The following is a 14874-nucleotide window of genomic DNA, read 5'->3' as shown; positions in this document are numbered from 1 at the left end:
CTGCTAATCAATGTGGCAACCAGATGGGTGAAATGTGCTAATCTGTTTGGCACTATTCCTTGTTATGTCACACAATATCTTGGTTTTAAATTCATGAGGCACATTGTACATTTGTTAAACTGCTTAGGAAATCTATATCTGGTCCTATTCAAATGATATAATTCATGCAATTGAGAACAAGCATTCATACATTCTCCTTCATTAAAAAAGTTACATATTTACACATAAACACACCCATACCTCTGCTCTCCCTTTAGCAGCTCATTAAAAATCCCAATGTTTAGAACAAAGGATATAATCCTACACACACACACACACACACACACACACACACACACACACACACACACACACACACCTCTCCAAAATCCTTGAATTACAATGCCATCTACTGCTCAGATTGTGAAATGACCACTTATCCAGACACACGTAGGCCCACAGGCATACGTGCCCATTTGCACGTGCACACACTCCCATGGCACAGTATGAATTAAACACTCAGAAATTCAGTGTATTCATATGATTTTTTTTAAGGCTTAAATTACTAGAGGAATATAATCAGGATATCAAATTAGAGCACAAAATATTTAAGTAGTTGATTGATGACATGATTTAAATCTGTTTATATGATTACAAAATTGCTATTCTGATCATTATATTGATTAAAAAAATGTACACGCTCATGTAAATCAGATGCTCCTAATATACTCATTTAGCCTCAGTTTTAGTTCAGTTTGGCATTTGGTCAAAGCATTATTTGACGAACAATAAACAACAGTCATTCATTAGGTGGTACTTCGTTGTCAAAAGATACATAAAGCGGCATATTTGAAGCTCCATTTCTGACCCACCCTTCACTGGACCAAGTGAATGTGCAAGGTCTTTGGTAAGATGGCTTTGTTCCTGAAGAGCCCCAGAACCATTAGATCGACAGTTGTGTTTTAATTCATGGTCCCTTTAATGAAAGGTTCTTTGTCCTCCCTCTGAAAGTCAGTGTGGATCCACCTGAACTCAGATTAGTCTGAGATTGTCCCAAATTAGTATTTCTCCAGTGCCAGCCTTGACCCCGCCTGCCCAGTATCAGTCTTAACCCCGCACACCTCTCCAGTACCAGCCCTGCCTGATACTGTCAGTGCCATGAAAGTCAGACTAGTGTTTGACTCTTTAAATCTCTTGATTGATGGCACTGTTAATTATCAGAATCCTGCAGCTCTTCCTCAGTGCTAATGAAGGTCGGGATTATGTCAGTGGTGCCGTAGGAACGATGGGGGCTGAACCCACCCGATGACTCAGAGGCAGTGTCAGGATTCAAAACCTTAGGAAGGTATACCTGAAAAGGGTAAAAAGCAGCTTTACATATTCCCTCAGTAAAAATGTACATTTTGGTATAATAATAATTTACTAGGTCATTAGTCTCGCATTACAGCTTGCGCTCCAACTTGGAAGGACATTTGGTTGTCTTAAAAATTGACCTTCTAAGTGGCCTCTGGTTGCCTGTGATGACGTTCATCGTCTATCGCCATAAAGTCCCAACTAAGCCTTTAAGTCCAACCAGATAGTCTGTTCCCTAACAGCTTGATTGACATTTAAAGCATTTGGCAGATACTCTTATCTACAGCATCATATTTATTAGTATGACAGAACATGTGCTCCCCTAGGAATTGCATCCATGACCTTGGCGTTACTAGCAACATGGTTTACCTGATTAGCTACAGGACCTCTTGATCTATAATTGTGTCACAAATTGTGCAAAATCTTTTCCCAAAACATATATGAATAACTCTTTGAATCACTGAGTGGCTCCTATTTGCAAAAATAAAATGGCGGGTTAAGGAAGGAATAAAGGAACGCTGTAGTGCTAAACGTCCAGGCATTATTGTGGTGTAGGTGATCAATATACATTTGTACAGTCGTGGGCAAACTGGAGAATTTTTATAGTTTAGTGTTCTAGAACAGTGAATGAACTGCAAACTCACCAAGTTAGTGGAACTTTCTGAAGCTTCATCAATTGGCTCCTTATCTTCCCCCTTAACCTATGCATACATACACACAAATACAGACTGAGATGCACTTGAACCAGAATGAATACATATGTGAACCTGCATGTTAAAAAACACTATGTTGTGCAGTGTTCATACAAACATACATTACACTGACCTATATAAATCAATCAATTATTAAAACTAGGACTGTGCCTAACCATGAGCCTTATCCTTTTATGTGGTGGTTAGGCTCTTGTTACTGGGGATTTGTAAAATATCCTGTACATGGTTGTTATTGTGGCATTCTACTTCCATGTGGGGAGAATGAGACTCCAGTCGCCAGAAGGAGTAAAAACTGTGAGCTTACAGCATAGGTATGAGGACTGAGGTATTTGAAATGACCAAAGCAGGTATAACCAATGCCAATGAAAATCGCTGCACACAGAACCACCAACGTGAAGAGAGAAGTAACAGCCATGAAACCTGAAAGCAAAACATCCATACACCCACACAAGCAAACACAGACATGCACATAATTAATTATAATTACTGAGAAATAAATTATAATTAGCTAGTCATTGTATTGCTGGGTTGTTTTTTTTTTACCTGCCCTCAGGACAGAAAAGAAGTATAGCCAAAACAGGCAGATGATTGGTGCAGCAAGGGCTTGATTGACAGCTCCCATGTGCACCTGTTGATCGAGGCAGGCAGGCAAGTAGGCGAAGAACAGATTGTGTTTGTCCACCAGGTGTTTTAACATCATGTACAGAAAGCCTACACACACACACACACACACACACACACACACACACACACACACACACACACACATTTTTATTTATATTTATATTTATATATATATATATATATATATATATATATATATATATATATATATATATATATATATATATATATATATATATATATATATATATATATGCACATATTTTACGTACGCACAGATGCACATGCGTTATTCCCAATTGCCTAAACTTTAGAACCAAATGTGCTGTTGCTGCCTAAAACTCTCCAAACCACAACTTGGCACTTCATTTCTAAAAGGCCCACAAACAATGACATTAAAATACTGACTAATTTTTCTCAGTTCTGCAGAAGTGACTGTATTTTACTCAGAAAAAAAGACCAGCATCTCAAACCAACAGAAAGGAACAGGGCCAACTGTTTGGAGCATGACAACATGGTGCACTCACTGCATTCTATTTTCATTCAGCTGCTGTTTCTTTACAATTTGTTAACCAGTTGCCTGAGTTATGCGGACTTTCTTCCCGAAAGTCTTAAGCCATAGCGCAGAGTTTGCCAGCAAAGATACAGCAGCCAGGTTTTGATGCTGTAAAGCATGCAGAAGCATCTCCTTTCCTCTCCCAGTCTGGATGACTGCCAATCGCACTTTTTAACATCAAACATAGCGTTCGCATTTTGGATAACATGTTCCACAGCTGGCTCATATGCCCAGTGAAAACAAAACATCCCAGACAGTCTTGGCCCTAGTCATCAGAGGTCTGTGCCTTCATACATGACTGGGCCATGCACAACTCCCACCCCAGAGTCTTTCTGATGGAGTCATAAACACATTCAACCATCTCAGCAATGTTAGGCCTACTACCTACAGTGCATGTGATGGTCTACATAAACCATTTATAAAATGTTTACATGACATACAGGACATAATGTCTATATAAGTCTTGTAGCAAGCATGTTACTCATTCATTGCAAGTCTCAAAGCCCCCTGATCAAGCAAAACACTCATCTGAGGCAGAGAACAAGGATCATTCATACACTAGGGTGGTAATTTTATTTAGATCATAGGTGTACAGCCAGCTTCTAATGGAATGAGGCAATTGTAACCAAATTTCTAATCTGCAGTGATGGTCCAAATCAGCTCTATTTGTTTACAAATGTATTCTCCAAGTCTCTGCAAACTTCTTCCCCTCTCTGCCTCCCTCTACTCACTACCTCTTCCTATACAACAACTGAATAATGTCAGTGAAAATGTAGGAGGGGGCAGCAAAAATCAGACAGCAGCCAGGTACACATGTTGTGGTCTTACCGAATGGTACTATAACAGGACAGGTGATGCTGTAGGCGACGATGACTGTGAAGACACACAGGGTCCATCCATACATGGCGCCATATTCAACCTCGTATGCTTGATTCTTCACACAGGACACAAGCAGAAATGGAAAGAATCAAAAGGTTATAAAAGCTTTAATAAACTTTTAATTTTCAACAGTGAAGACAAGAGATACTGCAGAGATGGAATGAAGGAATCTACATGAGACTCAAAAATAAGGGAAAGGTCAAAGGGTAAAGTGACAATGGATACAGAGGAGGTTTATATATAAAACACCACAGCCCTAGAAGTCAAAAACCTTTTTACTTATGCCATTCCATCAGACCTTATACCTATGTTATATCTATGTTAAAGGTCCCTGAGGGATGAAGAGCATGAGGGGTAGCATGGTTTCTTTTTATTTAAATAAATTCACCAAATGAAACAGGAATGTTGTACATCTGTGTTCAGAGTTCACTGGCTAACCTGTTTCACGTATTTCCTCTCTGCGGCTGAGCGTGCGAAGGCCATGCGCACTGCATAGAGCAGTAACCCTGGTAACCGCAGCAGCTCCATCCCGGAGCCCACAAACGCAGCAGCAATCACGTAATTCACAAAGAAAGCACCCTGGTCTGGCAAAAACACGCACCTGAGGCAGAAGACAGGGGTCTTTAAGGGGAGGGATTCAGAGGAGAGGGATCATCCGCACTGTTCCACAGTTAGCTAGACTTGAAGAAACCGAAGTGGGTGAAGTCAAGGCAGAATGGAGCACTCCGAAAGAAAGGAAAACCTCACTTACTCAAACCTCAGCTTCCGTGATGACTGCTCATCAAAGAGCCAACGGAAAAACACATCCAAACTGTCAAGGAGAAAAGCGCAATATTCAACAAGCCTGATAAGGACATAACCATGTTAGACTGCACCCTCACTATGACACTATAACAGTGGTATTGTAATGTCTACCATATAAATGACTCCTCAAATAAACTAGGATTATTTTAGGTACTAATCCAATAAAGGTTCCAATGTTGCTACATTCAGGTAATACATAATGCAGTAGCTCCTAATGTGGTAATGAGCAGGTGACTTCATTGTTATGTCACATGGGGTACACTCTCAGAGCACATTAGGGAAACAGGAAGTGGCATATATAAGGGAGGACTTGTTAAGGTGTGGTAAGCTGATTTCCATGGTGACAACTGACCTGGTGAGGCCCAGCGATGGCAGGATGAGCACCATAAAAAGCAGGAAGATGTAGAGCTTATACATCATACTCATGTTCTCACTCGACCTACAAACACAGCCAGGTTTTGATGTCGCATTTCAATCTTAGACACACAAAGTTTGTTTGTGTATATGTATGTATGTATGTATGTATGTATGTGTGTGTGCGCGTGTGTTCATGCTCATGTGTACTTGGTCCAATGGGCCTCCAACAGTGTGGAATAATAGACTATAGTAGGCAGCAGTGCTGAGAAGGACCACAGCAACAAAGTCGGGAAGAACTGACTGATAACAGCACTCTGGTGGGTCACAGACACAAAATACAAACAACAAAGGATCAGAAAACAACACAATACTGCACAGAAAAACAGCCACACTACTGGTTAGCATGTCTACTGGTTACAGCGGTTAACAAATCCTAGTGTCACATTCTGGCTGTTTCATAGAATGTGTTGTGGCAGATTGTAGGTAGAGTTGTAGAAGAATTGCAGTGCTTGGATGTGAGTTATACTGTAATTATACAGTTACGCACGTTTAGGTAATAGATAGGCTTTGTGACATTAAACTTGTCCATGGTGGAGATGATTATCGACGGAGTGGTGAGGAAGAAGAGCAGGATGAAGAGCAAGATATTGATCAGCAGACATCGAGACCACCAACACAACCCCTTCACCGACAGATTTTCCCTAAGAAACAAAAGGGCAGCTTTACAAAATGTGGGGACTCTGTCAGGACTCCATGTGTTACAACACTGTATAAGATTTTAGGGAAAACACTTTGCACATGACCTACCAGTAGATGTTGTTAGGATGGCTGGCATAGCTCACTCTCCACTTCTTCACTTTCAGGTGTTCACTAGTAGATGAAGACTGAGGTTCTCCACCACAGCAGTATCTTCCTCCCCTGACCATACGCTCACCATTCATCTCCCCAGTACCCGTTCTGCATTCCAAAGCATTGAAGTCCTTCAGGATGCTGGGGGAGCCGGGAGGGGGGCGGGAGACAGACTTTCAAAACAGTGCAGCTCTACATCAGTTTTTTACCGGCACACTCAATTATTCAGTGTTTAACAATACCTGTTAAACTCAGGTTAAACTCTGGCTCATGTTCACTGGTCTGACTGGTCAGTCATAAAAATGTATAGTTCTGTCAGCCATTTTTATGCTCTGTTGTTAATTTCCAGATAATTTAGTCATCACCAGTGCAAAATAACTGAATAAGGTATTGTGTCACAGGACAAAAGCTCAAATCTGGGGGGGGAATGTCTTTAAGGCAGACATCATACAACACTGCTTGCTGTTCAGACTACCAGCAGATAACGCAATGGCTACTCACTGAGCTGCCATGGATTCAGTCTGCAGTGTGACAAAAGCCATTCCCAGTGGACGCTGTGCATTTTCCTCTATGTGACTATTCAAATTCTTGTCCAGGCAAGCCACCTGAGAACTGTAGTACTCCATAGCATCAACCTGCACATATATGCACACACAAACATGTCTCTTAGACATATCTCACACATCCACACACACAACTAACGGTTCAGTCCACATTACCCCTTCGCATCCTCGGCATGTGCAACAGCAGCAGAGATGTCCACATGGCCTGGGGTGGATGACCTCCTGCCTCCCGTAGCGTTCCAAGACCTTGCTGTAATATCGCAGGTTTTTCTCTGCTCGCTTCCTGTTTGATATCACCAAACAGTATGAATCTAACTGAAACCCAACACACTGTAACCAAATAACTGCAACTCCTGCATCCTAAAACACCATTCAAGGTTACCAAACTGTGAAAACGATATAACACTCGCAGAGAGAGCATGTAAAGGCCTTTTCTAAAAGAAATGGAAAAACATGGTGCAGCTACAGCAATACAAATGGCATTACAAAACAGTGACAGTTACTGTTGCGAAAAGACATTGCCAAGAGGATCTGATACTACCCCCATGCTCGTGTCCATCACCAAAACAATGATGGGCTGCATTTAAATGAATATTTTAAATTAATCTAAATACTGATTTAAGTTTTCTGATCACGGTATTGTACCACTTATGTTTTAAAGGCACCGAAGCAGTAAAATGGTGTTACCTGAATCAAAAGACACCACAAATCAACTAGTTGTATCTGAGGTTTTCCTTACCTCTCTGTTGTCAGGTAGATGAGCTTCCTCACATCGTAGCAGAGACGAATATCAGTCACAGTGCATCTTGGGTAAGCCTCTCTGCATGTACAGCCGAAGACAAGCCCATTTAAAGCAGAGAGCATGTATAATACAATTACAACACATTCAGAACAATTTTATTAATAACAATGGGAACACCCATTAAGGATAACTTACAGTGCATTCCATTCTATGACTGATGATATAATAATTAGCAACATCCCACAAAGCATACTAACTTTTGTTGCTCAATGCAGGGTGGTTAACTGCTCTCAAAATTGTTCCCACTTACGTGAAGTGTATCCTTAAACTCTCCTCTTTGGCTGTGAGGGGGATGAAGCATACAAACAATGTTGATCTGGCCTGAGGACAGCAAAACAGAAACTGCATAAATGTAAAAAAAAACACATCTGTTAAATCTGTGTGTGTGTGTGTGTGTGTGTGTGTGTGTGTCTGGGTGTGTGTGAACAGGATATGTGAGACATGGAGGGAAGTGTGCAACATGAAGCGAACCTAAGAAAGAGGTACTGGTGATGATTAGACTTAAAAACATTTATATGACACCTATGATCTACTTTACCAGCAATATACCAGCAAATCAGCAGTAAGAAATTTAAAGACCATCAAAAACAGTTTAATTATTTTTTACATTATTTTAACTGTTTACTAAAAAACTGAAAGAAATTCATGTAATTGGCTAAAGTAATAGTAATTAAAGGGTAATTAAATAAGATAATAGCAAAATGGATTAACAGTCAATCAGCTACTTGCAATAACTACTAATATCTTGCATTGTGACTAATCACTAGTTGATACTGGTTGTTGTCTTATTGTATCTTCCTCTCGCCCACTCATTGGCAGTGGCAAAGCAATAGAGAGAGCGAGAGTGATGTTTGTGTGTAAACAACTATGTGTGCTCACTGTCTCCCTCCTGGTACACTTCATTGATGAGGTATGGTGCCTCAGCAACGCCACTGTGAGGATGAGGTACAGAACCGCAAATACTGTGTGTAGCCAAAGCAGTTTATCTCTGTGAAGCAAAAGCATAAACAGTTTAGCTTTCACAAAGGCACATATGGAAAGATTTTTAAAAATAAATAAATAAATAAAAAACCTAAGCCATTCGGTTTCCCTCTCTGATGCTCTTAGCTGGTGAATTTGGAATTTTCCAAATATATTCAACATTTTGGGAGACATTACATTCAACAAAGAATTTATACTTGATAACTGACTGAACTTCCTTAAGTCTCGATCACATGACTATCATACCCGGATACCAGGTACCAAGGTGCTGTTCTGTATTTTCCGTCTGAACTGAATTGAAACCATCCATCTGGTTTGGGTGCCGTTAGCTTTCAGTGCTAGCTTCAGCATGCATCATTTCCAATGCGCCACTGATTCGACTGGTCAAACATTTTTTTCCACCTTCGTTACAAAAAGAAAGAAAGGAAAAAAGGAGAAAAGAAACGGCTGCCAGGACTGGGCTCTAGATGACTGACGATGGTATCGGGAATCATGGAGGTATTCGACCCAGCCCGAAAAGGGTCGAAACATCTGCTACTTTTTTTAATGAGCAAACCAATCACAAGGGGAAGAGAAGCTCTTCTGAGGGTTGTCAGTTTCCCAGTGTTGCTCTAAAGATTAGTTTCATTTTTCACATTAGCCACTTTCTTTCTCAAAAACAAAACAAAACAAAACAAACAAACAAAAAACAGTCTATACAAAAGTATATCACATTTGTCTCATAACCTGTTTTTTCTTTTTATTTTGTAGTCCTTGCCCTACGACATTTACTATACATGTTATTTTTTTGCACTGTGAAATAAAATTACTGCAATTTAATCATCAATCAGTAATAGCTACTGGACAATGGTATATTTCATAAGATCTCACATGCCTAGACAGGGCATTGCTATTTTAGTTTTTATGATGTGATGAAGTGTCTCTAAGCAGACATTGCTACTGTTTTCATGAAGCAAGCTCAATAGCAGCCCAAACTCCATCATCATCATCAGACACTTTGTTTCACAAATCAAGTGATGCTTGTGATTGTGGGCCACACTTTTTTCATTCCAAATAACATTGACTGTAGTCCACCCATGTTTTAGAATAAAAGGGCACTTTTGGATGCTGTACAGTAACAGGGCTCTTACCCTCATTAGGCTGATTAGTACTTAATAATGGTGCTGTTTTTCAGTGGTGCCTTGTAACTAAAGAAGCATATTCAAATGAGAATACTGAACTTCTGTAAATCATTACATCACAGCAACCAATTTAATTAGAGATCACTATAGTATAAACTACAAATTAACTAATTCCACATAAGTATACAAGCACGTCAGCAAGCATACATACCCCTGCTTAAGATTTCCAATGGTTGTTCTGCCAAAGTTATAAGGATCACTCCCTATAACAGAATATATTCATTGGTCACGTACAGTGCCAACATGGAGAGTAAAGCTGTGAACCACTGGTTCCAGCCAACCGATTAGACTTGTCTCACCACTTCACCCACTTATTTGCATGTCTTCACCCAGGTGTAATGTGATTAGCCTCTAACAGGGATACACTTTTCTTGCAATGAGTTAATGAGAATCTTCATGCATTCAGTGCAAACTACATCTCTAGCACCAGTTACTGCAAATTATTATTTGCAACAAAAAAATGCACATGCAAGCCTTGGCAAAGTGAAGGTTCTTTTTATTACATTATTATTTAGTCTTGTGTGATTTTGCTTGTGAAAGGGTGCATACGTACATATGCCCACACGTGTGTGTGCATGTGTGTGTGTGTGTGCGCGCGCGCGAGTGCTACACACCCAGCAGGTTTCCAGACAAGTTCACTGGGAGGATGACAGAGACAGACAGCACACACATGAGGAGCAGCAGAATGATGAGATGGCGCTGAAAGGACAAATAATGTACAGCATCCATCCCACACTTCTCTTTCACCATTGGTTCACTGCAAACACACACACACACACACACACGACTCTAAACATTCCCACCCTATTTAGAGTAAAATGTAAATTACTTTCATTCAAACAAAACAACACCGAGTTTCCCAAAAAGCAACTCCATAATAGAAGTGCAAAAAAGTGCTACTTTTACAAGTGAGTTCTTCTACGATAATCAGACAGCCAACTGACGAGTATATATTTTTTAGTTTTGTCCGAATTGTGATATTATATTATATTCATGTAAAATATTTAAAATCAGAGTGTAAAAAGCTTTGCAATGTTCCAACTAAAACAGTGACAACAGTTTCCTGTACAAACTGGCACAAACTAAGCCCCAAAATGGCTGCATCATTTCTACTACATGAAATAATGGTTACATAGGCCCAGACTCAGACTAAGCACTACTGCTTTAAGGAATAATCTAAGTAGAGTTTACCAAGTGTAAGATGCACTTAAGATTTAGGATGTGCTTTGTGCGGCGATGTTTTCAGGAACTCGTGCCATGCTTTGTGTTTTGATTCAACATAAAATTTCATGTATTAGGGGAAAAAAATACACTCACTCCATTCGGATGATGAAGGTGAGCCAAGAACAAAATCCCTGTGAGAAAGAAGTATGACATCATCCAGGATGTGATGAGGATGATGATGAGGGTGATGACAATCACAGATACTTAATAAGATGCTCAAACTTACCCTCTCATAATCAGGTTCCTCAGTGGACATGAATGATGTCATCCTACCGTAGCGACGTCTAGAAACGTCACTGAACCTGCAGTTACCAAAGTTACTATTATTATCTGAAGTAGCTGGGTGATGTGCTTTTATTCTAGTTTTATAAGCCCATTCAATTACTTTATTATTTATTTTCTATAGGATGGAAAAAGTACTTATCAAGGTTATTAAGATCAATAATTATCTGAAGCATCTGAATCTGAAGCAAAAACATGTTTTAACACGTTTTCATGTTAACCCACATTCAACTAGACACAAAGTGTTAGCTACACTACAGTAATGTGACAGCAGAACCAAAAGAATGAAACAAATAAACATTTCATTCACAAAGGTAATTTAGAGTTTATGTAGATTTGTTAAGTTAAATTAACTTAAATTAAATGTAATAATTAAACCAAATCATGTTATATCACTGCCATTTAATAATAACTATCTTTCCTGAATGAAGCTATAGATAATTTATGATAATTATACAATTATTGCACATTCTATCATATAATGTTATATTACACACCCTTCAGCCTCTGCTACTAGTGCCAGTCTCCCATGATCCCAAAGTTTCCTTCTGATGCATGAAAACATTAGCAGCAGTATCTGTAGAAAGATGTGGTTCAGAACATTTTCACCAAATACTGCCTGAGAAAATCATGCAAAGGTTTAATTAGAATAAACCTTTCACACACACATGCTGTTTAACATAGAATCACAAATATAACAAAAAAAAGAATCTGCTTAAAGTTCATATACTGATAACTCTCAATGAGTCATGTTTAGGTACAGCACCAGCTGAAATTTTGCTACTTGCCCATTGCAAGTGTGGACCAATCACAAAGACTTTTCTTTTTCATTCTGAATTACAAGTTAGGTATTGCGCTATGCAAGGACCGCAAAGTGAAACACATTTTAGGAGCATGTCAATATTAAGCAGTGGCAAAATTAGAATCAGAATTATGAGCATAGTACAAAAACGTAAATAATCAAATGCCAGGGACAACATTAATGTCTTGCTGTTGGGGTTGCTGCATGCATTTCTGTTTGCTGAGTGTGGATCAGATTAGTGGGGCAGGTGATCACGCTGCCCACTAGTTTCTGTGGTTTAAAGAAATAGTGTGAAGGGTGATTTGATCCTGGCAAAACCCTGGCTGGAAAACCAGACAGTGGATATAATGAGAGCAATATTTTGAGTTTAAAAAGTTCATTGAGTTGAATGGGCCAGAGTCATGAACAGTACCAGAATAAGAGACACTTGATCTCAGAGCTCTCTGCTAGTTACTTGTGTCTTTTAGATTTAATTTTAAAATCCTATTAGTTTAAAATGTCTACACGGTCTTGCCCCTCTCTACCTCAGAATCGTGGTAGTCTAATTTTCTGCCAGATCATGAAAACTATTACACACTTAACTTGTTTGCTTTTAGCTATTATGGTCCTAAACTCTGGAATTCCCTTTCAGATTATTTGAGATCCACCGACACACTCAGCACTTTTAAAAAGAGAACCAAGACTCGTAATCATCACTGCTATTAACTAAGATCTTATATTTTAATGTGTATGTATATATACATATAAATAATTATGTTTATTCTCTTTTTCTTTGTAAAGCAATTTGCAAACCCGTTTTTAAAGGTACTCTGTAAATCCCATACAGACCCAAGACTCACCAGGAAGACAATAAAGTCAAGCAGCAGAACTATGGGTACTCCTCCAAACTGCACTCCCACCAGCACAGTGCTCTGGGTGGCACTAAAACAGCTGTTGTCCATATGCAGAGTACCGTTATCCTCCAGCAGGGGGAAACGCTTCCACCACTGTGAGGCCATTTGCTATCCTAAGAGAAAAAAATTAAGATCTTTAACCAGACAGTCTAGGCAAAACTTAGCATCTAACGGTACAAGACATGGTCCTAGGCATGAAAACTTTCATAGCAGAAGAGGTTTTCATCTCAGTTAATAATATCAGTTTGTAATTGGAACCAAAATGACCATAATGGATAACACAAAGATTCATTATTTTGGCTGTGACCTGTACACTCTGAAGGCATTATCATTTCTCCCTCAACAATGCACTAATTTAGTTATTTCCATGCTTTTTGCAGGATTTTCACCACATTTTGTGACAATGTGTTAAATTGGCTTGATCATCCTACTCTTTGATGTTTGTAAGCAAAAGTTTTACAGCCATAAGCACACCCCACCACTTTTTTAGTGTAATCAGCTATGTTGAGCAATAAAAGAAGAAAGCTTAAAGAATTTCCCAAGGCAAAGGCTAAGTATCAGTATTCTTTATTTGGGCTTTTGGTGACTTATCATTTTGTTTATTTAATATTGTTGAACTTTATGAATATCATTTACTGCATGTGGAGCAATTCAAAGTGAAAGTGGGCATTTAGTAAAAATTCAAGCAATATAGCCAAAGTGCTACATTTTCACTTTGTAATTCACATAAATTGGCCCCTTCTTCAAATGACTAGGCCTGGCTATTATAGAAACAAAAGGAGAGTTTTTACGAAACGACACAGAAGAGCAAAAGCAGGCTTAGACTGCGCCCTAAAAGCCCGAGGATGTATGGTTTATTCTGACAATACGCTATGATTAATAATACGACTTTATCACAAGTTATCCGGGATTTTTTTTTACTCCTGTCATACAACTGCAGCCTTAGACATGCAATTGGAAAGCATTTGGTAATATGTTTCTGGAACCTAATGCTATCAAATAGAAGAGTGTTTACATTTAGTTATTTGCATTTGTCGTGTTGTCATGTAGTGACTGGACCAGCTAATTTCTCCGAGGACATCAGACTCAAATCGTTTTCATTTCTGTCCTTGTCAGTGCGTCAAATAAGACATTTAACAACTGTTAAGAACAGTAACAATAACGAACTGCTCTGACTATCTGTTGCTCACACAAATGTAACAATATATTTCCGTGTATGAAACTTGCAGATTACTAGATGGCGGAAAGTAGATTCGTAACAGCTGTTGCAGTAACAGCGATTGGACAATTATAGACTATAGGATCGCAATTAATAAACGAAAACACTGGCTGATTCACAATGTCAAGCTGTAAAATGTCCTAGCCGGGTTGTCTTACTTTAGAAACCTCTGGAAAAAGTTCCATAAGTTAACGGTAAAAATAAATGCAAAGTGGTGGCGCCGATCTTAATACCCTTATCTTAAACATGAACATGCGAGTGTCCAGTAAAAATACCTCGTTTGCTCCAATCCTCAAGTCTAAAGCCGGAGTGCGAGCCAGAGTGCCGTTCTCTGCCTGGAGTCAGTGAAGTTGCACATCCGTGTTTGTGCAGACATTTTATGCCACCACTCACATGGTGAAAAACGTTTTTGCTCACTACTGCGTCTACTTCGCAACTGAACGCTGGAGCAACGCACTAACGCAAGGGCTAACGCGCTGTCTTTTCCCTTTTCTACAGTGTGTCTCTACTGGTCGGTTTCAATCAGTGGAACAATAATTTAAAACTATTTAATCTATCTCATTCCCATCTGACAAGGAAGAGAAACTTAAATATACGATCACGCCAAGATAAGGGGCGTTTTCGAAGTAAAACATGCGATACGACTGCGTCACTTCCGTTCACTTGTAGCAAACGTGTTAAAAACTCAAAAGCTCGGCTTCTTACGTTTCTCTGTTGCTAATGCAGTTTTGATTGAGTTACACAAGGATACATACCTTCAGACGAATGTTCGTTAATATCAGCAGCTGGCCTACTTTCGGAGGCTTAAGGCAA

The 14874-nt window shown here is 39.3% G+C and overlaps 1 protein-coding gene across 5 annotated transcripts; it reads right to left on the bottom strand.

Moving 5' to 3' along the window:
* Positions 1 to 512: 512 nt before the first annotated feature.
* tmem63a (transmembrane protein 63A) lies at positions 513 to 14679 on the bottom strand. 5 transcript variants are annotated; one of them, XM_027011116.3, is made up of 23 exons: positions 14337 to 14679; positions 12789 to 12955; positions 11645 to 11724; positions 11092 to 11167; positions 10959 to 10996; positions 10256 to 10398; positions 9793 to 9844; positions 8359 to 8467; positions 7730 to 7800; positions 7417 to 7497; positions 6834 to 6960; positions 6616 to 6749; positions 6073 to 6255; positions 5813 to 5966; positions 5473 to 5579; positions 5261 to 5347; positions 4856 to 4915; positions 4543 to 4705; positions 4054 to 4159; positions 2589 to 2756; positions 2350 to 2465; positions 1977 to 2033; positions 513 to 1330 (listed from the first exon to the last, which is right to left on the bottom strand). In XM_027011116.3, exons 2-23 carry the CDS (start codon positions 12945 to 12947, stop codon positions 1190 to 1192), a joined length of 2412 nt encoding a protein of 803 aa, XP_026866917.1. In that variant the 5' UTR covers positions 12948 to 12955; positions 14337 to 14679; the 3' UTR covers positions 513 to 1189. The 5 variants fall into 5 exon arrangements, with proteins under 5 accessions (XP_026866917.1, XP_081568750.1, XP_081568752.1 ...); XM_081712624.1 differs by lacking the exon at positions 10959 to 10996 and having other exon boundaries at positions 10256 to 10340; XM_081712626.1 differs by lacking the exons at positions 9793 to 9844; positions 12789 to 12955; positions 14337 to 14679 and having other exon boundaries at positions 10256 to 10340; positions 11645 to 11707.
* Between the last annotated feature and the right edge of the window lie 195 nt (positions 14680 to 14874).

The sequence above is a fragment of the Electrophorus electricus genome, chromosome 4 (assembly GCF_041902795.1).
Source record: "Electrophorus electricus isolate QZ-2024a chromosome 4, ASM4190279v1, whole genome shotgun sequence".
Lineage (NCBI taxonomy): Eukaryota > Metazoa > Chordata > Actinopteri > Gymnotiformes > Gymnotidae > Electrophorus > Electrophorus electricus.
This window is presented reverse-complemented; position numbering and strand designations above follow the sequence as displayed.